The 24,881-nt window shown below is 36.0% G+C and overlaps 1 protein-coding gene across 1 annotated transcript; it reads left to right on the forward strand.

Annotated features, from left to right (window-relative positions):
- The first annotated feature begins 335 nt into the window (after positions 1-335).
- psme4a (proteasome activator subunit 4a) lies at positions 336-24,881 on the forward strand. The gene is made up of 47 exons (XM_024297042.2): positions 336-1,007; positions 2,183-2,323; positions 2,547-2,663; positions 5,199-5,243; positions 5,954-6,103; positions 6,675-6,738; positions 6,825-6,899; positions 7,194-7,316; positions 7,418-7,510; positions 8,901-9,166; positions 9,270-9,456; positions 9,555-9,644; positions 9,729-9,793; positions 10,004-10,154; positions 11,825-11,923; positions 11,998-12,067; positions 12,182-12,249; positions 12,334-12,549; positions 12,720-12,877; positions 12,989-13,084; positions 13,792-13,847; positions 13,933-13,989; positions 14,084-14,139; positions 14,235-14,333; positions 14,439-14,501; positions 14,582-14,677; positions 14,766-14,897; positions 14,995-15,204; positions 16,261-16,397; positions 16,538-16,591; positions 16,679-16,808; positions 16,893-16,974; positions 17,058-17,211; positions 17,301-17,370; positions 17,460-17,585; positions 17,668-17,820; positions 19,161-19,265; positions 19,354-19,445; positions 19,528-19,659; positions 19,773-19,981; positions 20,138-20,223; positions 20,321-20,449; positions 21,548-21,703; positions 22,281-22,443; positions 22,524-22,657; positions 22,741-22,881; positions 23,292-24,881. Exons 1-46 carry the CDS (start codon positions 811-813, stop codon positions 22,873-22,875), a joined length of 5,487 nt encoding a protein of 1,828 aa, XP_024152810.1. The 5' UTR covers positions 336-810; the 3' UTR covers positions 22,876-22,881; positions 23,292-24,881.

The following is a 24,881-nucleotide window of genomic DNA, read 5'->3' on the forward strand; positions in this document are numbered from 1 at the left end:
AGATTTATTTCCATAAAGACTAAATTTATTTGCACATTTATTTTAAGTTAAAGAGAAAAAAATATGGTGCAGTTACTGATTTATGTGAATACAAAAATAACACATTTGCTGTTTTTTTTTATTTTATTTTTTTAGAATTAATATATTAATCAAAGTTTTAGTGTGAAATAAAATATAAAATATTTTTATACAAATTATAAAAATATATAATCTCTTTTTGTGCACTTGGGTTTTTCTTTTTTATTTATTTTTAGTAAAAAATAACTATGAAAAAGCAAACTTCCGGAAATGTGACTGAGTTCTTGCTGCAGCAAGCGGATATGACGTTAGATGTCTGTACTTTTGTTGTCATCAGCGGGCCGTAGCAGCAGAATGAATCAGCCGACGTGAGAGTCGTTTGGATTACAACGGTGCTGTTGTGGAGGGCTAACTTTAGCTAAACCTTTAGCTTCCTGTTAGGCATTAGGGATTACGCTTGTCAAACGAGAGAGATTTGAGTACTAAAGCGACGTTATTTAAAATTTGCTAGTCTTCTAAATCGGGAAATGACATTAAAACCCGCACGTGCTCTAGAAAAATTGGGTAAATCTAACTAACGTGAGATGGCTAGCTAATGTGTCATCAACTTATTTATCTCCTAACTTGGTCTTTTCACGGGCCTTAGCTGCCGCTACATGTCACTGAGCTACCGGGAGATTGCTAGCCCGGCGTTTAGCTAGACACCGCAACAACGACCAGTTTAAATAAGAATTAAAGTGAAAGGAAATAACATTGCTAGCGTAGTTAAGCTAACCAGTTCGAACTTGTAATATGAAAAAATCACAATCCGATAAGTTGGGCTTTGTTTCTCAAAAAGATATAGTTTACAACAAACTTTTGCCATACGCGGACAAGCTAGATGATGAATCTAACGATATTTTGAGCAAAATTAAAGGAAATTTGGGCAGAGCTGTGCAACTTAGAGAAATATGGCCCGGTGTTTTGTTTTGGACAAGAAAACTTTCCACGTAAGTAACAGTGCTCTTTGTATGTTAATGTTAGCAAATGTTAATATTCTTTGTTTTTCTGCCAACAGCTTTTCGTGAGCTTCTTTAAATATGTTTTTTTTTATTCGCGTTAATAACACAGGATATTGCATAACAATGTCTGAGATAATTAAACATTTTTGATAGAATGGGGGGAAAATAACAAAGTACTTGTACTTGACACAGTATGTCTAAACCGTCGTGTCTTTTTAACATAGCGCTTATGCCATTTATGCAACTTGCCTTTTTAGACCATTTGTGTATTTTTATGTAAACTCAAGCGTTATGTAGCTGTTAATTCGCCGAAAACTAAAACCCGGTCTGTGTATCTGATTAGTGACTGTATAGGTTTCATAACCGGGCCAGGCGCGTTAAATACACATCATGACCCAGACAGCTCAGCAGTAGGTCATCGCCGTCATTTCTGTGCCTGTGTTTTGCAATTCAACGATTTTGCCTTTAAAAAACGTTAACTCAAACATTATTTGAAGTATGAAGTGAGGAATAGTAATTCAAATAATTAACAAGTCTTAGAATTCTCCTGCCAATTTGTTGTGTTGTCCTTCTGTTGAGTCCATATATTACAGCCAACTTCAAACATGCAGTGTCATGCTGGTGTTTAGCCTCTTTGGGCGAAGGTCACGTGACTCGTACGCTCTAGTAACGTATGGTTGGAATTTGCAAGCTAACTATATCGATTGCTAAATTACCTCAAAAATATTTTAGTTCTCTATGTTCTACTTGACCCAGTTGGATTTCTTTTTTTCCTTTTTTAATCTTATGGTATCACATACGAGTGGTTTTGCTTTACAGTGTGTAGCAATGAGTGGTAGTTCTTGTTGGGTTTTTGGCCTTCTTTAATCCGGTTCAGTTCTCTGTACTGCCTCATTTCCTGTGACTCATTGCCAGCTCAGTGACAGAAAGGTCGTTTGTAGCATTGGCCCAGATTTAGTATTTTTGTGTTTTGGTGCTCCGAAATTAAAGAGGCTTAATTTTGCTATTTTTATAAGTAGATTTGAAAATATGTATTTATTTCAAAGCTTAAGATCAAATTAATACTCAATTTGATATTTTTTATGATTTTTTTTTAAAGAAAACTTGTTGGAGAATTAAATCCTTGCAGTGTTTTCTAATGACTATTTTTTCCTCCCTTTAAGGTATATGAGACTCTATGGACGGAAGTTCAGCAAAGAAGATCATGTACTGTTCATAAAGCTGCTCTATGAGCTAGTGACGATCCCTAGACTGGAGATCAGCATTATGCAGGGTCTTGCACGACTTCTAATCAACCTTCTCAAGTAAGAACATGTATAATTTGTATTCAATGAAATCACTACTCTTTAATTTCCAGGTAAAAAAAAAAAAAAGAAAGAAATGTTTATATGGCTTTGCAAAAAACATAAAAAGGCATTAAGCTTTATAAATCATGAACTTTTGTTCTATGTCTTCTCTCTTCTTTTATTCAATTGGAGTACGAGTTAATTGAATGCATGCTATATGTATGTTGTATTAATTCAACAGAAAGCGAGAGCTACTGTCAAGAGAGGATCTTGAGTTGCCGTGGAGACCACTGTATGAGCTGCATGACAGGATTCTTTTCTCAAAGACGGAGCATCTGGGCCTCAACTGGTTTCCAAAGTAGGCCTGTTTTGCATTCATTAAATTGTTAATATTAACGTTTTTTTTAAAGCATGCCTAATTTTAAAGATCCACATTATTGGTAATTTTAAGTTAAATTTTAAGTAACATATACAGAATGATATAGAACTCAGTTTAGTTCAGTTACATGTTTAAAGTTGTCTAAAATGCATTTTATTACCTTAGCAACACAACACTTTCTTTCTACATTAAAGAAAGTTTACATTTTTTGTTTTAAGAGATATTTTATTTGGTTGATAGGGTGACAGGACAGTGTCACATCAAAAGTAAAAAAAAAAAGACAAAAACCTCAAAACATATAAATCATCTTCCATTGTTGAACATTTTCTCTCAGTTTTTAATATTTTTTTCTTTCTTAAATGTTTAAGCGAGATATTGAAAAAGTTTCATGGAAGTTTAGGTAAAATTCCTTGAAAAAGGCGCAGTGGTTTTATTTTTATAGCAGCTTAAGATGCTGATTTCAATCAAAATGCTTTTCACTGATGCAAAACCTTTTTGTGGTTTATACATAAACAACATTTTACTTCATGATTTTTGTTTCTCTTTTTTTAAATAAGATTTAAGGTTTTTTTTAACTTTTCATTGTTTAAGTAAATACATTTAAACATGACTCATTTATTGTTTGTTTTTTATTGTATGATAATAAAATGATCGTTATTAACACTAGCACATTCCTTCTAGAGAGAATCTGATAGTTAGACAAATAGAATGTGGTTGCCATCACTGATGATTTATGAAGAGGATTTGTGCAATTAATAATGCCTTCATTAAGGTTTGGATGTAATGTCTTTACAATGGTCCCAAAGATTTCTAGCAACTCTATCCGTGTTGCCAAAAACATCTCCTTAACCTTGTATAAAGGCACATAATTGGAAAATACAAACAAACAAAAAGAAAAGAATGCTTCTTTGATAGATTTTTCGTTTGCATATTTAATTGTAACATTAGTCACTTTTTAATGCACATTTTAAAATAAGAAATACAATCTCATTGTAACTAAATAGAAAAGTATAACCACATTATAATGTAAATGTCAAAAAGGTTTCTCTATGCCTTTGTGTCCTTTTACATTTAGTTCTTCACGACTTCGCTCATCTTCTAAGCTCATATTGTTAAAATTGATTCAGTGGTGGTAAGCACAATTCTGCTCTGTTGTGGCTTATTTTGATTTTTTTTTTTAAAGAACCAGTTTGTTGCTTTATTTTGTATATGATGCATGTGAAAGCTGGACTAAACTCCCCTTAAGAAGTGTCTTAAAATGGAAAAACAAAAACTTCTACATGTTAACTTTTCATTTTTAGATGAGACTCAGACAGTAATTTACAAAAAAGGAAATTACTGATTAATTTACTGATTATTTTAAAATATATGTCAAATTCTGATTAAAAACTTTTCATGTGTTACTGGTATGAATCAGAATACTGGTTAGCCAAAAAAAGATTACGACTTCAGTTTTTGACACATTCCAACTTGATTAATCAATAATAAAGGTGTTATGAGATTACTGGGGCTTCTTTTTTAAAAGTATTTCATCAAATATTCCAATATTTGTTTATAAACCCCTATGGCTTGCTACTAATTCATGAATTCTGCTTCATATGGCAGTATGTGTAGAGCTACTCAGCAGCCCAGGTTCTTGTCTGTCAGCCAATGAAATGTGTTTTTTTTTAAATACACTTTCTGAGATGCATAGTACTGAGTTTGTTCTCGATACTCGAGTGTACTCCTTTTAAGGGTATGTAGAGTCTGGGTTTATACAGTTTGACAAAAGTATACAATCTGTAAAGTATGAATCTGGATTATAGAAGACTGGATTGTTTATTCATTTATCCTTGTTCCAAGCTAATACCTAAATATATATACATAGTGCATGTCAATTTATTTTAAAATAGTGATGTTATGTGTAGAATAGATTATGTTAATAATGATGCATAATTTTGCAAGTTGAGTTTACATAATAACTGAATCCTTACTGAAAAGGAAGTCCAGGAATATTAGTTTCTGATAACATTTTCAAAACTACTAAAATGTGTTAAACGTCTTCATATTATTTTATAAAATCATGTATTTCAATATATGTCTAAGTCTCAAAGAAAGTACCATCGGCATGTTCAGTTCATCTAATTGTGATCCCACATTATATTATAAAAAGGAACAGTTACCGTAAAATCTTACAGGTGCGTGCTAACATTGACTTTCAGTTCAAAAGTGGCTATTTTAATAGATTAGTGAGAGGAGGGGCTCATTGTACTTTGTATCAATGTGACTCTGGATAAAGATATTCAAATAAGCAAGAAATGAAGTTCTAAATGCTTTTTGATCTTCAACATATAGAAACCTGTATGAACCCTGTAACAATAATCAAATAATAGTGCAGTCAGATGTATAAAAGAGGTTGGTGTGTGCATGCAACGCAGTGAAACCGAAACTGATGGTTTTGTTGGTTTGATGAATAATGTACTAACATCAGTGCTTTATAGGGAGTATTTGAATTTTGTCCTCTTTGTTTTTTAGCTCAGTGGAAAGTGTTTTAAAGACGCTCATAAAAAGCTGCAGACCGTAAGTACATTCCAGTCTGTCTTTCTATTAATGCCTCATCTCGTATTGACTTGAACTCATCATCATAGAAGGCTGATGATGAAACTGTTTTGTCTTTACCCACATGGCTTTGCTCGTATGATAAGACTTTGTTTTTATCGGTCAGAACTTGACATATTGAGGTTGGAAGAAGGGTTGAGTTTTGAAAGCTCTGTATTGAGTTTCAGGTAAATGCTGTGTCACCAGAAAACTCTGCTTTTAACAGCAAGTTCCCAGTTTTGTCTTCATCAGAGTGGTGTGCACGCAGATATCTTAGCAAGCACTGCACGCATACCTCCGTTTACACTTAGGCAGATAATCCTATTACCTCATCTAATTCTGTCTTGTGTGAGTTTCCTGTAGCAGCAGGAAAGGAAAGTGATTTGTCATGAGCTCTTGCTCAGAGACTGGATCAGCAGTAAAAAGCAGGGAAAAATCTCTTTCTAGAAATGTTAATTTTTAAATATAATTTGCCAAAAAACACAATAATAATAACAAGAAATTGAAACATTCAAGATGTGCCAAAATGATGTTGCTCTACCGGAATACAGCAAAGGTCTTCAAGTGTTGGAGGATGTTATATTTCAAGTGTTTCACTCATATTGTCTGTATATTTTTTAAGAAAAAACATTTAGGTTAGTTTTGTTGGCTTAATTTTCTAAAACTGAATCTTAATGTGATTCTCGCTGCAGATACTTCTCAGAGGATGCTACTCAGGAGATGCTGGATGAGTGGAGACCCCTTCTCTGTCCCTTCGATGTCACCATGCAAAGAGCAATCAGTTACTTTGAGCTCTTTTTACCCACAACTCTTCCCCCTGAGCTTCACCATAAAGGATTCAAGTAAGACATTTTCTAACCTTTTTCTGCATTTCAATGATATTCAAAGTACCAGTTTAGCTTTAATGTAGACTAAAGTTTAGCTTAGCAGTTTAAAGTAAAATAATGAATCAAGAGTGACCTTGTGGTAGCTGTCCACTGTGGTGGTTATGTCAGCTATTTATAATGGAAGAGACTCCTGATACAGACGTCATGAAAGCCACACAGGGCTGGCAAAGATAATGGAACAAGTGTCTTGTGTTAATATCCAGTGGGGATGAAATTACTGCTTTTTTCTTAGACAGCTGAGTTTGTTTGAAATGTTTTGTCAGTTTTAGCATTTTATTAAAACCTAAGTAGTCCCAGCATGATTCTGTTAAGACGTGGTGACAGAAAAGGAAGCTAACCCAGTTAAAATAGGATTTTTGTGTTACATTGCTATTTAATCTTTTATTAGTATTAGTAATGTAACTTCTTATAGTCTTCATCTAACATTAGTTCTATTCTGTTCCTCAATTCTTCCTTTTAGTTTAAATATTTAGTAGTTTTTGCATGAGGAACCTATGTTTCTGCAACATTTTCATTTCTTTGGCAGGTTATGGTTTGACGAGCTCATCACCCTTTGGGAGTCGGTGCAAAATCTTCCAGGATGGGAAGTTGTGAGTATATTTGTATATTGTAAAACTTCAAGTGTTGTGGGTTTTTCTAAATTCCCCTTTTTTGGTCTCTTTTTGCACACCTACAGCACCTGGTCAACCTCTTTGCTAGGTTGGCTAATGACAACATTGGCTACATTGATTGGGACCCATATATTCCTAAGGTTTGTTGTCATTTACGTTTTAGAAGTTGTTTGTTTTTGAGGATTGTAGCACACTCACCCATGTAAGCTCCCAGCTTGTATTTCATAGCTTTGGCTGCTCATAGGGGAAACAAACTATCAGGTGTCTCCAAGCCTGAACTTTGGTTGCAACATGTCTGTTTCAACATGTCCGTTTCTTTCGAGTGACAACACTATGAATATTGACTATTAACAAAATCTGAAGAGAAATAGATATTCTTTTGACACAAGATAGCAATCTGTCGTATTCCTATTGTTGATTTTCTACCATTTCAGATTTTCACAAAAATCTTGAGAAGCTTAAATCTTCCTGTGGGAACCAGTCAGATCTTGGTACCCCGTTACGTCACCAATGCCTACGACATCGGACATGTGGTGTTTTGGGTTTCATCACTCTTGGTTAGTAAAAAAAAAATATATATATATATATATATATATATATATATAATTTTTTTTTGTTTCAGATGCACTTCTTAGTTATCTTTACTTTTCATCCTCAGGGAGGACCTAGCAAGCAAGCTCAAGCGCAGCTCAGTGGCCTTTTCAATAGCATCACATCCTTTTTCCACCCATCAAACCATGGCCGCTGGCTGGTAAGTTTTCTGTTTTGCTGAAGACTAAGAAGCAATAAAACTATATCTTTCATATTTTAATTTTGTGCTAAAAATTTACAGCGCATAAGATCTCTAGAAAAAGGTAGAAACTTCAGAAAATTAGACACATTTTCATTAAATAAGCAAACAAATCAGCCAATGGTGTTGGAAAAATGATTTTACCAAGAATTCTTATTTGAAAAAAAAGATGTGTTTTCTTGAACTATGATTATTTTATTGTTGAAAAACATTCTTGATATATTATATCGATAGATTATATTTTTACAAGACAGAAAATAAGACACATTTTCTTGAAACAAGGATCTTTTTACCTTCAGATTCTATTTTTGCAGTGTAATTTTCACACCTGTGATTTATGAGATGCTTTTGTTTAGAATTATAGCAGCTATAATTTAAGACTGAGACCAAAAGGGATAAAGACCATGTTTAATAATTTGTCTAGGTTTTCAAATTTAAGCATTGTTTATTGCTTCCAGATTAATAGCAATGTATAAAAAGCAGTTTTCAGAGAATTTAAAACTTGTTAAAATGTGTTTATTGTGACCTGCTGTTTCTGTGCTTCTAAAACTTTATTGAACAGAAACTAAAAGTTAAATCAAGAAAATTTCACTAAAAATAATGAGAGAATCCAAAGTAAATTCAACTTAAACAATGTGAATTCATCATTGGAGCTTTTTTTGGCCTAATCAGCCATTCAGCTGTTCTTAGTGAATTTACAGTGTGAGAAGATTTGACATCATGCTGACAGCAAAATACATTAAAAGTAAAATAGTCTCACGTCATCATTTCTCTGAAAGCCTCCTTGATCTTAGCTATTAAACTCGCATTTAAGCAAGAGCACAAATAACATCAGGCCACGTGAGTGCAATGACTGCAGTGTTATTAAAGGTCGTTGGCACCGCGTCCGCATGCCTTTCTGTTTTGAGGAACCCCTTGTGCTTGATCTGAAGCAGCACTGTGTCATCATATTACTTGGAATTTTACGTGTGTTTGTTTTAGGGTGTTTATGCATAGTTGTGGGATATTTGTTCGATTAGATGTTTGATACATGCAAATAATGCTTATACCATTTTTGGAGGGCGGTGTAGATCTAGATCTAATAATAGAGGACCAAAAAGTTGTTTTTCTTGTAAAAATTTCATTCATTTAGCTCATCTAAGTGTCTCCACTATTCACATAAATTTTTTAAAAATCTGATTAAAAACTGTTCACATTATTTAGATTTTTGCTTGTATTTTTATTTGTATCTGTATCTGTGTCTTTTTGAAGCTTCATAAAACATCACTTACCTCATCATGTGTACATTGAGGCACATCCATCACTCCTTTGTCACGTGTTTGTCTCTCTGTCCTCTTGTCTTCATGTGCAGATGAAGCTCATGAAGCTGCTGCAACGCCTTCCAGCAAGTGTGGTCCGGAGGCTCCACAGAGAGCGCTATCGAAAACCTTCTTGGCTAACACCAATACCAGAAAGCCACAAGCTTACCGAGGAAGATATCACGGAGTTTGTAAAGAGCATGATGCAGCCAGTTCTGCTCGCCATGTTCAGCAAGACTGGTAGTCTCGATGCTGCCCAGGCGCTGCAAAACCTTGCTTTGATGAGACCTGAGCTGGTTATCCCCCCTGTGCTTGAGAAGTAAGTTTTCACCTTAAACTTGTTGATCGCATCATCTCAGTACCGTTGGGTTATTTTTATTTTAAAAAGAAATATTACTATTATGCATTTTTCTCCAACGCAGAACATATCCTGCCCTGGAAACCCTGACGGAGCCCCACCAGCTGACAGCCACTCTGAGCTGCATGATCGGCGTCGCACGGAGTTTAGTGTCGGGCGGGGAGCGCTTCCCTGAGGGGCCAACTCACATGCTGCCCCTGCTCATAAGAGCCCTACCAGGCGTGGACCCCAATGACTTCAGCAAGTGCATGGTGCTTTTCACTTTTGACTCATGCCTAAACTTTTAATTTTTTTGTATGTTTTTTTTTTCTCCTTTAATCTGATCCAAACCTCATTCCTGTTCATACAGATCACATTCCAGTTCATTGCTACGTTTGTGACTCTAGTGCCTTTGGTGGACTGTTCGACTGCCCTGCACGAAAGAACAGACTTGACAGAGGTGAACGGCAGACTTTCTCTTGTTCTATTATTGGACTCACACTTTATAATATTTTGACCCTTTGCTTAACATCTTGTGTCTCAGGTGGATAGAGAACTGTGCTCTGCCTCAGCTGAGTTTGAAGATTTTGTGCTTCAGTTCATGGACAGGTAAGAAGACACCATTACTCCATCCAGCAGCTTTGGCTAAATGCCGCACTAATTACATTTAAAATGTTGACATCATACCATTACTCACTGTTGTGGAGATATATTCATTTTCATTCCATAATCTTTAAATGACATACATTTGCCCCAATAGACTATGTATGTAAAAAAATGTCTAAGATGTTAATGTCTCATATTTTTATGTCTGGACAGATGCTTTGCTCTGATAGACAGCAGCACTCTTGAACAAACAAGAGAAGAAACCGAAACAGAAAAAATGACTCATCTGGAGAGTCTGGTGGAGCTCGGACTGTCCTCCACCTTCAGCACCATCCTTACTCAGTGCTCCCTGGAAATCTTTAAGGTCTTGTCTTTTTTTCTTCTGCTTTCATTTTTTCATGTGGTCTGTAAGCTGTAAAGTTTCAGTAGTTTTAAATCTTATTTAGAGTTTTAAAGGAATAAAATCTCATACTAGACATGGGTTCAAATAATGGATTTATCAACACTGAGTATTCCTAACTTTGAAAAATCAATATAATTAGTCATAATTAATTAATTAGTAAAATATAGTAATTATTGCGTTGTTTTTAAGCAAAAAAACTCCTGTCAGTTAGTTTGTAATCTAAGAATTTCAACATGTTCAGTGTTTCAACATCTTAAAAAATATTATGTTTACAAATCTAAAAAGAATGCCTTCAAATCTCTTGAAAGAGTATTCAGTTTGATTTGGTGTATTTACATTTTTTTTTGTTAAAATTTTGTTTTTATGGGTTTTATGTGTCAAAACCAGTCATGTAGAAACATTTCTTTAGGAAGATTACTTAAGCAATTTATAAAAGTTTGGTTCGGTTCAAAAAGAAACAGACATGCTGCCGCCCATGTGAAGAAATGTGTTTCTCCTCTGTGCCACAAGCCTAACACACATCACCCTGCCAGCGGAGGGACATCCAGTCCTAAGTCACTACAGCTCCTCTTTTAAAAAAAACCCTTTTAGACACCACTACAGCTTTAAAGGCCCCATACAGTTGGAACAATAGGAAGGAGTCAGAGGGATAGGGAAGCAATTTGGATTCACGTTTTATATTTTTTGGCAGATTTCATCTTTATGACAGCACATTTAGTTAAAATTATAGTTGATTCGGTTGTAATTTTGTCCATGTGAAAGCTTCTGGCATGACATTTTGAAGAAACTGTCCTGCACTCTTTGGAAACCTACATGCTCAAACTTTTAAATGTACGTGAAATGTTAAATGTTGCACAGAAAGTACTGATGGATTTCAGTCATAGTTGGTCATACAAGACATATTCAAGACAATCAAAGTTCTCTTTTAAATAAGAAATATTTATTTGTCATTCCAAAACATTGTAGAAAACTGTTAAAAAGTTATGACAGAAAAAGTGACTAGAAAATCAGTACCTTATGTATTTGATGAGGATCACTTTATACTCTTACTGGAATACTCTTCCATCAACACTGTTTATATTTGAATATTATTTGGACAGTACAACAGTTCTTTTACCCATGTTCTTGATACTGTTTTTCTGTTCTAAGTCTTTTTACTTGTAGAAATCTGTAAAACTTGATTTTATGAATGAAAGTCCTTTGTTATGTTTAGTCATGTGAAAATTGCTTTTTATTACCAAATTAATTTGGTTCCAAATAAAAATGTGAAAGCTAAATGTTATGGAACTGTGTATCTGTGAGCCTTTGAACTGAAATAGAATCACTTTTGTATTTTGACATTAATACCCAGCCTTATTCCTAACTGCTTTAAATATCATATTATATTGAATCTCCACACTGACGCGTTGAGGTTTGCCTTTTTGGCTGGCACAGATTAGTGCAACAAATGTCTCCCCTTCAGGGATAAACAATGTTTCTTTGAACTGAACTGATATTTCGCTGAGCTGCTGCCATGTGATTTGCTAAATCTTTCTGTCATTGAGCAGCTTATGAGTTGCCTTTTATGTAATAATGTTTTTTTGTGTTTTTTTGAGGTGATCGAATGCACAACTCTTGTTTTGTTTCAACAGGTGGCTTTGGAAAAAGTCTTTAACTTTGCGACCACAAACATCTTTGAGACGCGCGTGTCTGGCAGAATGGTGGCTGACATGTGTCGAGCCACTGCCAAAGTAAGAGTCCTTTCCTTCATTTTAGCCTTCAGATTTGGAGTTTTCTGTGTTAAATCTGTGTTTTCTGTGTTCAGTGTCATCCAGCAGAGTCACTCAAGCTGTTTGTGCCACACTGCTGCAATGCCATAAACCAAATTGCTGTCAGTAAGTGATTTAAAAATACCTGAAATAAGCAAAAAAGGATGGGTGACTTGTATGCACCTTTTTTCTACATTCAATATTATCCTCATCAACAAATTATTTCATTTTTATAAACAGATGAGGAAGTGTTAAATGACGAAGAGCTTGACAAAGAGTTGCTGTGGAATCTGCAGCTGCTTTCCGAGGTAAGTGGTTTTTTAGTCTTAATGTTATGCAGTTACACTGTTTTTTTTTTTTTTCTCTCAACCTTTTGCACATGTGCTCCACAGGTTTCTCGGGTGGACGGAGACAAGCTCTTGCTGTATCGCTCTGACCTGCTTCAGATTTTGCAGTTGACCCTCCGTCTGAAGTGTAAGCAGGGTTACACTTTGGCGTGCAACCTGTTGCACCACATCCTTCGCTCTACTGCCCTCATCTACCCCACAGAGTACTGCAGTGTACCTGGAGGTTTCCATCAGCCAGTCGGTGACTACCTCCCAATTAGGGTGATTACCATATAAATATCTAAGGCTTACAGAACTATCTTTTATTGTTTCATAGAAAATCAGTCAGTCATCAAATATAATTGTGCTTTATGATAATTCTGAAATGAATGAAAAAAAAAATAGTTTTTATTAACAAAAGAGGCTTTGATTCCTTTTTTTTATGTTTGCAGGACTGGGGGCGGCCTGGGGACTTGTGGAACTTGAATATCCAGTGGCATGTTCCCAGTGTTGAGGAGACCTCTCTGGCTTTTTATTTGCTGGACCTGATTCTCCAGCCTGAACTTCAGCGGCTTCGGAGATTTGCAGCAGGCGAACAGGACATGAGCAGGTCAGGACCTCCTGTTGTCTTCAGTGCTTGTTTATAGATTAATCTGCTATGATAGATGCAGAACGTGTAATAATGGTGTGATGTTTTGGTTTTGTTTTTTTCTCTCTACAGAGACGACGTCCTAAAAAGTCTCACCATTGTTCATCACTGTCTTCTGGGAGCGGGCAGCTTGATGCCTCCACTAACAGGGGAGCCCATTCCAGATTTGTAAGTACTTTTACTTATGTCAGATCAAAGTGCTTTGTTTCCATTACCATTAAACCCAGGACTTAATTTAGCATCATCTTAAAAAACTGAAGAATATTTTTTAATTAACATGTTAAAATATTAAATGAAACATTTTCTTTAAAACAAATGTAATGTCAGCAGTCCAGGATATAAGTGGTGGTAGCTTATGTTGGTATGAAAAAAATAACATTTCAAAGTTTAAAATGAAACAGAGGAATTTGTGTTTAATTATTAGTTCTAGTAAATTTAGATTACTACTAAAAAGGGTAATTTGATAAATAAAATGAATACATTGAGATACTACTTTCAGTATTTTATGTTTTTACTCGACATTTACATTTTAGTATCAGTGACACTAGCTGTATCTATTTAAAAACAATTTGATTTTTTGGGTATAGTAAATATGAAGCATAAAATGATTTTTAGGTACATTGTGATTTAAAAAAATATGGGGAAAATAGATTTTATTTTATTCTGATGTACATATGTAAGTTAACAACATTTATAATGAAAATAATGATATTGATTTAGTCGATACGGACCTTAATAGCTCCGAACTAGTTGACAATTTAGGACACTGTTTTATACCATAAAATATTAGCTTATTATTATTTTTATAAATGTATTGTTGGTCTTGATTTAAAAGGTTTAGGGGTTACATTGGCTGCTTGTGTTTCTTCTCCCAGGGTTTGTAGCATGGTAAATCTGGATGAGACCACCTTGTACACAGGAATGGAATATGGTACGGAAGTGATTAAGAATAATTTTGGCCATTAGAGATGTCTTAATGAAGTTTTCTTACCCTGCAATCTGCTTTTGCTCTCTAGATCAGACCAGAGAGAACTACAGAGATGCTATCTGCAGTGTGATGAGGCAGCTGCTTCGTATGTGTTTGTTTATTTTACCTCTAAAACACGAAAATCCAAACATTTCCTCTGATGGCTTACCCTGTCTGTTTTTTTTCCTTCTCTTTGTCAGATTATATTCTGGAGCACTCTGAAGATGACACCAAATCTCTTTTTTTGATCATTAAGGTGAATAATCAGTGAAATAAAAACCACAGCTCCTACCGGCAACATGTCTAAAGCAAATGTTATTTATCTGCATGTTTTTTGATCTTATATTTCAGATTGTCAGTGACCTCCTACACTTTAAAGGTTCTCACAAGCACGAGTTTGACTCCCGCTGGAAGAGTTTTAACCTTGTAAAAAAATCAATGGAAAACAGGGTAAAGTGTTTTATGATTGGATTGTTTTCTTCTTTAATGTGTTCATAAAACAAAACATTAAAAACAGTCTCCATATTCAAAGTGTTTTATGTTACTTCTATTCAGCTTCATGGCAGAAAACAACACATCAGAGCTTTGCTCATTGACAGAGTCATGCTGCAGCATGAGGTAATAAGTCTCACAGTAAATCAACTCTTCAAATATTCTTGTGTTTGTTCAATTTATGACTTTTAATCCATCTGTTTTAGCTGAGAAAACTGACGATGGAAGGGTGTCAGTACAGGAGCATTCATCAGGAGCTGATGAGAGGTCTGTTGAGGCTTTCTACCAGTAGATATAGTCAGGTGAGTTCCTCACAACACCACCTTCAAAAATAAAAGCATGGTGTAGATGAGTTTGACTTTAAGACAAATCTATTTGGATGTCTTCCAGGTACGCAGCAGAGCTCAAAGTGTGCTCTTCACCGCGCTGGGAACCTACAACTTCTGCTGCAGAGATTTGATCCCTCATGTTCTTGAGTTTCTCAACCCAGACAACAGCAGTGTCACTCAGCAGCAATTCAAAGTAGGACTGTCTTCTGTGCATCACACTTTATTTTATCATTCAGCAAAAATCCCATCATTTTGACTTTCCTTCTTTTGTTGCATCTGTTTGCCTGCAGGGTGCCTTGTACTGCCTTCTAGGGAACCACAGTGGAGTTTGCCTGGCTAATCTCCATGACTGGGAGTGCATTTCTCTGACATGGCCTGCCATCGTGCGCTCTGGTCTGAGTTCTGCCATGTCTTTGGAGAAGCCCTCTATTGTGCGGCTCTTTGATGATCTTGCAGACAAGATTCATCGCCAGTACGAGACCATTGGCATCGACTTCTCTGTAAGTTCAACACTTAAGTAAAAATGGTTTTTGTTTAAGAGGATTTTTTAAAGACCCACTTTGATGACAATTGTTTTTGCAGTTCTTAATCATATTTTTGTGGCATTTTTCTGAAGATGTTTGGTTGGGGATGTGAGGAACTGTAAACTAAGTCACTTTTGGCGCAGGTGTTGTTCTGCCCCAACAGTCCCGCCCACAAATCAGAGAAACTTTTTTAATAAACTACTGAGGCGCTGCAGAAACGATGTAAAAAAGAAAGAACAGAACATAGAAAAGAACAGTTTTTTTTTTGACCAAAAAATTGTAAAATCATAATTAAAAAGATCTCTGGGAGCGCCTTGAGATAGATATAAAATGTTTTAAAGTGAGACTTAGGCGTTTGGCCTTATTATAACAGAGGTTCTGTTTAAACTATAAGTGTAAAACTAATGCATTTAGTGCATTTAAACAGATTTTTTGCTCACTTCAAAATTATCATTTAACTACTATAAAAAAAAAAAAAAACTTCTTTTATTTTTATTTGAGGCTGAAAAATGTCTGTCTTTAATCAGATTATATGCATTTTGCCCTTCATTTGCATTTGGCATACAGTGGTTCCTCACTATATCACCGTCCACCTCTTGCATTCTTGCTGTTTTGCAGATTATTTTCAGTTCATTTTTGCTTTTGATATTTTTTTTGTCCGTGCACTTCTCTGCTTCCTGATTGGCTGATGACCTCATCAATCAGTCTCTTCATTGCCATGTATCTTGTACAGATTTTGCCACATTTCAATAAATCTTCGATCACGAGCAGATCTTTTTAATTCTATAGTACTGGACTAAATTTTCTGTGGAAGTTTGAGCTTTGTTTAAAAGACAGAAAAGTCAGAAAATGTTGATGTCTTTCTGAGAAAAGTGTACAAATGTACTGAGGGATTTATATCCTTAAAACATCTACAATCATTAAAAATCATGAATAATGAATAATTGCCACCATAAACGAGGGATGACTTTACTTAATGTCTTTCTTTTTAATGAGACGTACTTTCACTGTTACTTGTGTTCATCCCTTTAGATCCCAGATGACTGCTGTGCTCTGGCAAAGACACTCATGACTGCAGGAAATCCATTACCGGAGGCTCTTATCCCCTCTGAGGAAGAGGAGGCTGAAGGTCTAAAAAGACAGAGGCATAAGAACTCTGAATCTGTAGAGTAAGTTTAGCATTCTAACGAGACAGAAGTCCTACCTCACCAACAGCTGTGGAGCTTGTTGAGCTTTAAGTTTCTGTAGTGAATAAGTCCTTTAAAAGTTGGAAATGTTGACATGACTGAAAAAAATTCTTTTTTTGTAGAAAATACCAACAGCTCATTAGTGATCTGCTGGACTGCCTTGGCAACAGGAACATGTAGGTTAAACTAGTATATGCTTTAGAAAAATGCAGTTTTTAATCATTTTGACACAACTAGTGACCCCTGCTTTGACGACATTTTAGGCCTTGGAAGTTTGAACACATTTCAATCGGCTTCCTGTCTTTGTTGTTGAGAGATGACCACCAGCTTCCACCTGCAGCTGTTACATTCTTTGTGAAAAGCCTTAACCATGATTCCCTTTATGTTCGCAAGGTATGGCATATACTGGAAACATGTAGGATTGTCCCTTTCGGTTGAGCATGCTCTTCATCAACTGTTTTGAATTCTCTCCACTAGGTGGCGATATCAGCTGTGGCTGGGGTCATGAAGCAAATTAAGAAACCGCATAAGAAAGTTCCGGTCAGCCCTTCTGAGCTTTGTAAGGTTTTGCTTGTCCTTTGCTTATGTTTCTTTTTTTTCCTGATTGAGGTTTCATTACAGTTTTTCATGAATCCTCTGCAGGTGAAATGAAGGACACAAAGACGGTTGTCGCAGGGGACCGTCCAGACAACCAGTGGCTCCAGTACAACAGCAGCAAACTTCCATTAAAACAGGAAGACTGGGATGCTTGTGTTTTTGTGGAAAAAACTCACTGGGGATACTACTCTTGGCCAAGGTTCTCCATTTAAAAAAATCATTTTGTATTAGTTTCACTGTTAAGCAATGTTCTAATTTATTTTTCTTTTTTTCCTCATAATTTTTTAGAAAACTGATGGTTTATGCACCAGAAAAGGAGCAGCCCAAGCAGAACCTGTGCAAAGAGGAAATGGCAGAGGTTTGTGAGATAAATCAACGAGTCACATTAATGTGTAACGTGTTAAACACACTTAATAATATTTGTTTTTACGGTCTTCTGCTTTCCAGCGGGAGCAGATCATCTTTGATCATTTTTCAGATCCCATATTCATAAATCAGTTCATAGAGTTTCTGTCTCTCGAAGACCGGAAGGGCAAGGACAAGTTCAGCCCTCGCAGATTCTGTTTGTTTAAGGTGAGATTTTCATGACTTCATATTAATAAGAAAAAAAGTCTGACGAGGAGAGAGATTTATTTTTGCCTCTTTGTTTTTCAAGGGCTTGTTCCGTAATTTTGGGGATGCCTTTCTGCCTGTGTTGCGGCCTCACATGGAGCGGCTGGTCACAGACTCTCATGAGAGTAAGCAGCGCTGCGTTGCAGAGATCATCTCTGGATTGATCAGAGGATGCAAACACTGGAGCTTCTCAAAGGTACAGACTTAAAGCAAAGATATACAGCACAGTTTTTAATAAGCAATACACACTTTTTACATATATCTAAATATTGCAAATATCTGAGCATTTACTTATACTTAAAGCCAAGAAATAAGTATCTGGCTGCTCTTATATTTGCAGTCTGTTCTCAAAAATTTGAGTGCAGTGTTCCCTCACTATATTCCAGTTTATATTTTGGAGTGTTGCTGTTTTGGGAATTTTTTTCAACACAACTTTGCATGTTTCTTTTTTTTTTTTTTTTTTTTTTAACACCACCCTGTTTTCTGTGTCCCGATTAGCTATCAAACTTGTCAATCTTTTTTTCTACCTTGTCTCTTGTGAAGAGATTGTTTTTGTTTTCATTCTATAATACTGGACGTATTTTTCTACAAAGGTTTAAACTTTGAGAGAAAAGTGTGAAAACGTTCATGTCTGTTTGAGGAAAAAGTATCAATGTTTAGTGAGGAGTTTACTGTTTTAAGACATTTGTACATCTGGATTTGACCTATTGCAGGTTATTTTTAGAATATTATCCCTGGGGTAAACAATGTGAAACTGTAAGAATACTTGCAACAATCATAAAAATACACTTCAAGTAATTATGACTAATATTGCCGATTAATGTTGGATTTTAAGTTTATAAACTAAACATATTGAATACGCTACTGTCAATGGAAGCAAATGCATTTCAAAGTAAAGTGTTAGTGAAGATTCACCTTTTCAAAGTAAAAGTATGAAAGTCCTCCTCTGATAAAAATCATGCTTTTTGAGTTTTTAACATGTATGTGTGGCATTTTACCTATGAAAGAGAACACATTTAATAAGAAATCATTTTGTTTTTGCATTTCTGAGTATTTCTCCTTTTATATCGCTGTCAATCAAACTGTTGCAGAAACTCTCTGAATTAATGAACTGTTAATATCCATATACTGTATGTCAGCTAAACCTTGAAGATGGAAAAACTGTGGAGAACATTTTGAGGATTTCTTATGAAATGATACAGAACAATGTTTTGTTTACTGCTAAAGTTAACCAGGAACTTGACAGAAAAACTTTTATAAATAACTTTTCTGTTTTAAATCAATGTGTAAATGAAGGTGATAATATATATATAAAACATATTTTAATTTTCATTAACCCAGTTAAAATGTATAAATATACCATTCAATCATAACAAACTAAATGGTAAGAAGTATGTTTTGATCGTTGATCTTGATTTGAGGATCGGATTGGATCTCCATCTCAGTAACAACCCACAGCTGTAGCCTCGACAGTCCCTTTAATAGTTTGACACGGGTTTTACCATTGTTTTAACATAAATGCTGGTTGTGTTGCAGGTGGAGAATCTGTGGGGGGTGTTGTGTCCTTTGCTACACACAGCTTTGTCAAATATAACAATAGAAACATATGCAGATTGGGGCACATGCATTGCCACCGCTTGTGTAAGTTTTACTATAATCTATATTCTCCACTCAACCTGGATTACTTCCATCTGTTTTTCTAAATGACTGTTCTGACTGACTTTAACAGGAAAGCAGAGACCCACGCAAGCTTCACTGGCTGTTCGAAATGCTGATGGAATCTCCGGTCAACGGAGAGGGCGGCTCTTTTGTAGATGCTTGGTAAGTTTAGATGTTGTCTGTTGCTTTTGTTGCTTAGCAAGGTAATTTCTTACAGTTGTTTGTGTTTTTTCCTTTTTTCCAGTCGCCTGTACGTGCTACAGGGAGGTCTGGCCCAGCAGGAGTGGCGCGTACCAGAGCTTCTGCACAGATTGCTGCAATATTTGGAGCCCAAACTCACTCAGGTCTACAAGAATGTACGAGAGCGAATTGGCAGGTGAGTTTTTTTATTTTTTCTACACTCCTGAAAATCCTTTTATGAATGATGTGATTGTGATGCTTTTGCTGTGCGTTATCCATCAAGTCCTCTCTGATCTGCTCTCCTTCCAGCGTGCTCACGTACATCTTCATGATTGATGTCAACTTGCCGTTCACTCAGCCAACTACCTCCCCGCGCATCGCAGACTTCACAGAGCGAATGCTGTTGCAGCTGAAGCCTCTAATGGAGGGGGATGAGGAAATCCAGAACCATGTTGTGGAGGAGAATGAGGTGGGGGAGCAGGATGAGAGGACACAAGCAATCAAGTTGCTCAAAACAGGTCAGTATAGCAAAACCTCTACACTCAACAGAGTCACGTTTATGTTAATAGCAGAATAAACCAGAGGATACTTACATTCAGCAATGCTTTATGCATGCTAAAAGCCAATTATACTGTAAACCAAATTTGAATTGTCTCACCTTCAAATATCTCCAGTGCTCAAGTGGCTGATTGCAAGTGCTGGGCGCTCTTTCACCACCGCTGTCCCGGAGCAGCTACGACTGCTCCCTCTGCTCTTTAAGGTACTTTTTCTTCTTCCCCTCGTCTTATCTTTCTCAAACTTGAATATTTCCCTGTATAGGAACAATAAAGTTGTTTCAACACTGATTTTTCTTCCAGATCGCTCCAGTTGAGAATGATGACAGTTATGATGAACTGAAGAGAGACGCAAAGACTTGTCTTTCCTTGATATCTCAGGGACTCCTCTACCCAGAGCAGATTCCGATGGTCCTAACTGTATTGAAAGAGGTAAGATATTTGAAGGCTATAGTCCTGATCTCTGCCTAATTGTTACTATATTTAAAAAAATAAATTTACTCATATCATGTAAACAAAATAAAAATTAAAGCCGTGAGCGGTGACACATGGCCCACAAGCACAACCTGCTCTTGACACCCCCTGATAATATCCTTTTTCCCTGCCCTCATTGGCTGATTGGCTCATTGACTCTCCCCCCTCTACCTCTACCAACCTGGTCAAAACTGAATGTGACAAATTCATGAAAAAAAAACAACTTTTTTTTTCAAAATGGCAGCGTTTGTTTGTGTGTGTGTGTTTTTTTTATAGCAACCATTATAGTTTTTGGTCACCTGAAAGTGAGGAACAGATCTATGTAATCAAAATCAGCAAAAGTAAAAAGATTTATTTTTCTTCACATTCGTTCATACTGTATAATATATCATTTTGTTCAGCTGTAGTCAGCAATTCATGCATTAAAATTTCACAAAATTATTTTAATAAATATGCAAGCAACAGGGGAATGTTGGGAGGCAATAGATTGAACTTCAATTAATTTAAACTTGTTGTTTGGCAAATTTCACACTTTGCCACAAAAGCTATGGGTCCTGTGGCCATCCCATAATAATTATCAAACTTATTTTGGATATCCCTGAGGTGAAATTTTGGCCCCTTTAATTTTTTGACTGCTTCTCCAGCTTTAATCACATAATTTTTTCAGGGGGAAGCGTTGGGATTGTTCACTGTGTCATAAATTCATTTTCACTGGGTACTACTCTATGTGTGCGCAAATTTTGGTGAGTTTTTTTTTAGACTGTGGGAAGTAAAACCTTTTTGCTCAAAGGTGCAGTAAGAGAGAAGAATTGCAAGAACAATCTTGTCCTGTTTCTAATTATTATTCTCTGGATTGGATTGGTTGAAAACAATAAAAAAACAATTGAAAAAGGAAAAAATGAAAAATAAAATTAGTGTATTTCTTTTATACCTGTTGTCCTAAAGCTGAAGTTATAATAGTTGAATTATGAATCCAACACAGGTCATAGGTTATCCTGCCTGAAACATGTAATAATCATGTTATTCATGTGATTGTTCTGTTGGTATGTATTACAGATTGCTGGCAGCAGCTCTTGGCATGCCCGGTACACAGTGCTGACGTACCTCCAGATCATGGTCTTTTACAACCTGTTCACCTTCATGAGTGACCAGAAAGCTGTGAATGATGTACGTGGACTTGTGATCAAACTGCTGGAAGACGAGCAGCTCGAGGTAAACCTAAACACACAATCACAACAGTTTAAGTATTAAAACGTCAGCATAAATGGTAAACGGTATAGTCTAATAACAAATAATGACGTTAGGATTTACAGCAGACTTGATATAAAATAGTCACAGAAATAGTTGATGCTAGCAGACACTTGCTTTGTCTTTCAGCTTTATTGTGGTGATTCAGCACTCTCCTCCTGGTCCTAATCCTCCCCTCCTCCAAGTCTCTTTCTTGTTTCTATGGAAACCACTAGCTGCAGTAATCTGTTGCTATGGCAATAACGCATTTTAGATTGAAGGAGAAAAGGGAGAGTGGAGGAAGGTGTAAAGCAAGGCGGGGGGTACACACAGATTGTTATAACCAGAATATATTTTTTCTACATCGCCGTTTAAGGTCAATGTGGTCAGGTCAGAGTTAAACAACCGACAGATACAATCCTTAAGACATTTTTTTTTACTAAGTTGATGTTTTATTGTATCATTTTTCTTGTTAAGTTGTTAGTTTTACTTCACTAAATCGGGTTAATAATATATTTTTGAGCTACAGAGTAAACAAAAACCTTCACTTTTGTTTTTCAAGGTTCGAGAAATGGCTGCCACTACTCTTAGTGGCTTCCTTCAGTGCAACTTCCTGTCCATGGATGCTCCGATGCAGGCGCACTTTGAGGCTCTCTGCAAAACACGTTTGCCAAAGAAGAGGAAAAGAGAGCTTGGCTCTGTGGTAGATACCATACCCTCTGCTGGTAAGGAGTAAACTCTACTATTTATAAATTAAACATTTGCAGAAGTGTTTGTTCTGACTTCATTTTTTGTATCTCCGTAGATCTGATGCGTCGCCATGCCGGTGTGCTTGGTTTAAGTGCTTGCATTCTCTCCAGCCCATACGATGTTCCCACCTGGATGCCCCAGCTTTTAATGGACCTGAGTGCTCACCTTAATGATACGCAACCCATTGAGGCATGAGGACTGACTCTTTGATTATTAACTGTCTTTAGTATCAAAACTCCTAAAAAAAACATGTTTGCTCTGTCTGCTTTTAGATGACAGTAAAGAAAACTCTGTCAAACTTCCGCCGCACTCACCATGACAACTGGCAGCAACATAAACAACAGTTCACAGATGATCAGCTGTTGGTCCTCACCGATCTGCTCGTCTCCCCGTGTTATTATGCCTAAAACCAGGTACAGCATTTTTACGTAAACATTGTGATTTTGGGGTTTTAAACATGTTCTTGTGGCATTTTTCTGATGATGGAGGACAAATATTAAGAAATTTAAGCTCAAATTGTCATTTATTTTTTCTTTATTCTAATCCAGTAGCGGGTTTGGGGGGGGGTTACTCCATGTCAAAGGTCTCGCCCACAACTTGAAGCCAAATTTCTAATGTCCTAGAAAACATTTTTGTTTTGGCCAAAGATGGCATGATTAAAAGACCCCTGGGAACACTTTTAAAGTGTCTCAAAAGATGATCAGAGTGGGACCTTATGCAAATGTAATCATCAAACAGAAATACTTGAAGACATTACTTCAAGTTTAAACTAACACTTAGCCACATATATTTTGTTTTACAATTTTTCTTCTTTTTCTTTCAGTTTGGGATGATCCCAGACATCAGACACCAGCTTGGAGATCAGACTCCGTTCCTGACTGAATAACTAATTGGATGAAACAGGAAACCAGGGCAGATCTGGAAGAAATAAAGCTGTGCACTGCATTAGGATTTGTGACACATGATTGAAACGTGTGTAAAAGAATTTAGCGCATTTATGTTTTTACTATACTTAATATTTAAGGATCAATCATGGCAGGGAGGACCTGCAGTTTGTAACATTACTGTACAGATATATTTTCCCCCTTTCTTTGTGGCTTGTTTTTATGCATGTACACGTTTCTACACGTGTGCTTGTTAATGGGATGGTTTAGGACACCACATGTTTCTCAGGATTCTATCCCATGAAAAGACAGGATGTCCAGTGCAGGAAACGCATTTTAACATCTTCCAGTGGTGAAGTATTTGCTACAAGCCACAGAGATTTCATGATTTCAAAAAATGGTCTTTCAACATACTTTTTGAGTGACTGATCTGTATGGGATGAATACATGATGTATGTATAAAATCATAAATCACAAGTATGCACAAACTCTTATTTATTTAGTTTTTTTTTTTTTTTGGAATTGTTGATTTTATTTTCTTTTTCATTGTATCTTTGATATGTACATGGGTTAGTTTTTAGCAGTGGAGCCAATCATCACTACTCTTTGACAAAACAAAGGACAGGGAGAGTGCAGAGCTCCCCTCATGTGCTGTGTGATGCTTTTATTGTGAAAACCGGAAGAGTTAAATCAATGTCATGCACCTGGGTGCACGGGAAAAGAAGCCAAAATGCCTGTCCAAAAATGGTGACCTCCCTTCTCCGACCAGTTCTGTTTGACTTTTCTTAAAACCCAACAGGAGGACAATGCAAAAGTTCTTTGGCTCGTGTGTGTTTTGGACTTGAAACCAATCTAAAAATAAAAGCATTTAGTACCTCACGTAAATATAGTGTAGTGCCAAAACTGCAGGTTTTTCTTTTCCTTTCTTTTTTTTCTCCCTTGTTGAAAGAAAGTACAATAAATTGTTTTTGACTAAACTATTTGTTTTGTTTACCAGTTTGTCTGAAAACATCACAAGTAATTTGATCATAACATTTTGTTAGAGTAAAATATGAACAATATTAATGGTGAGACAGAAGTCAATTTCTCCAGAGGAGAACCTTTTGCAGGATAAAAATTGCAAAACAGGTCTGAGCTCTGTCTGCAAAGGACAGCTTCTGCACTTTGCTGGTTAAAAAAAAAATACACTAGACATTGCAAACAATGTGCAAATAGGTGAATAGATCAGGAACTAAAAACAAATATGACTCGTGGAATACCGCAAGGATCGATATTGGGCCCCAAATTATTTTTTATATATTTGTGATATTTGTAATGTGTCAAACATATTAAAATTATTTGGTTTTGCAAATGATATAAAGCAATTGTTTGGTGTGGCAATGACTGAACTATTAAAAAAGCAAACTGTGGTATGACAAAAAGAAATGACTAACATCTATACAAAACCAGACAAAGTTGAAGTTGATAATTAAGTACACACAAAAAAATAGATGAGATTAAATACCTATGTAATATAATGGAACCAAAAA

Source organism: Oryzias melastigma, linkage group LG15 (genome assembly GCF_002922805.2).
Source record: "Oryzias melastigma strain HK-1 linkage group LG15, ASM292280v2, whole genome shotgun sequence".
NCBI classification, from domain to species: domain Eukaryota; kingdom Metazoa; phylum Chordata; class Actinopteri; order Beloniformes; family Adrianichthyidae; genus Oryzias; species Oryzias melastigma.

What these genes read in the sequence shown, in the direction of transcription:
- psme4a (XM_024297042.2), top strand. Translation starts at nt 811, where the DNA reads ATGAAAAAATCACAATCCGATAAGTTGGGCTTTGTTTCTCAAAAAGAT. An exon ending in CTTCACCATAAAGGATTCAA is followed by an intron (nt 6,104 to 6,674) that starts GTAAGACATTTT and finishes TTTCTTTGGCAG; the next exon opens with GTTATGGTTTGACGAGCTCA. An exon ending in ATCTTCCAGGATGGGAAGTT is followed by an intron (nt 6,739 to 6,824) that starts GTGAGTATATTT and finishes GCACACCTACAG; the next exon opens with CACCTGGTCAACCTCTTTGC.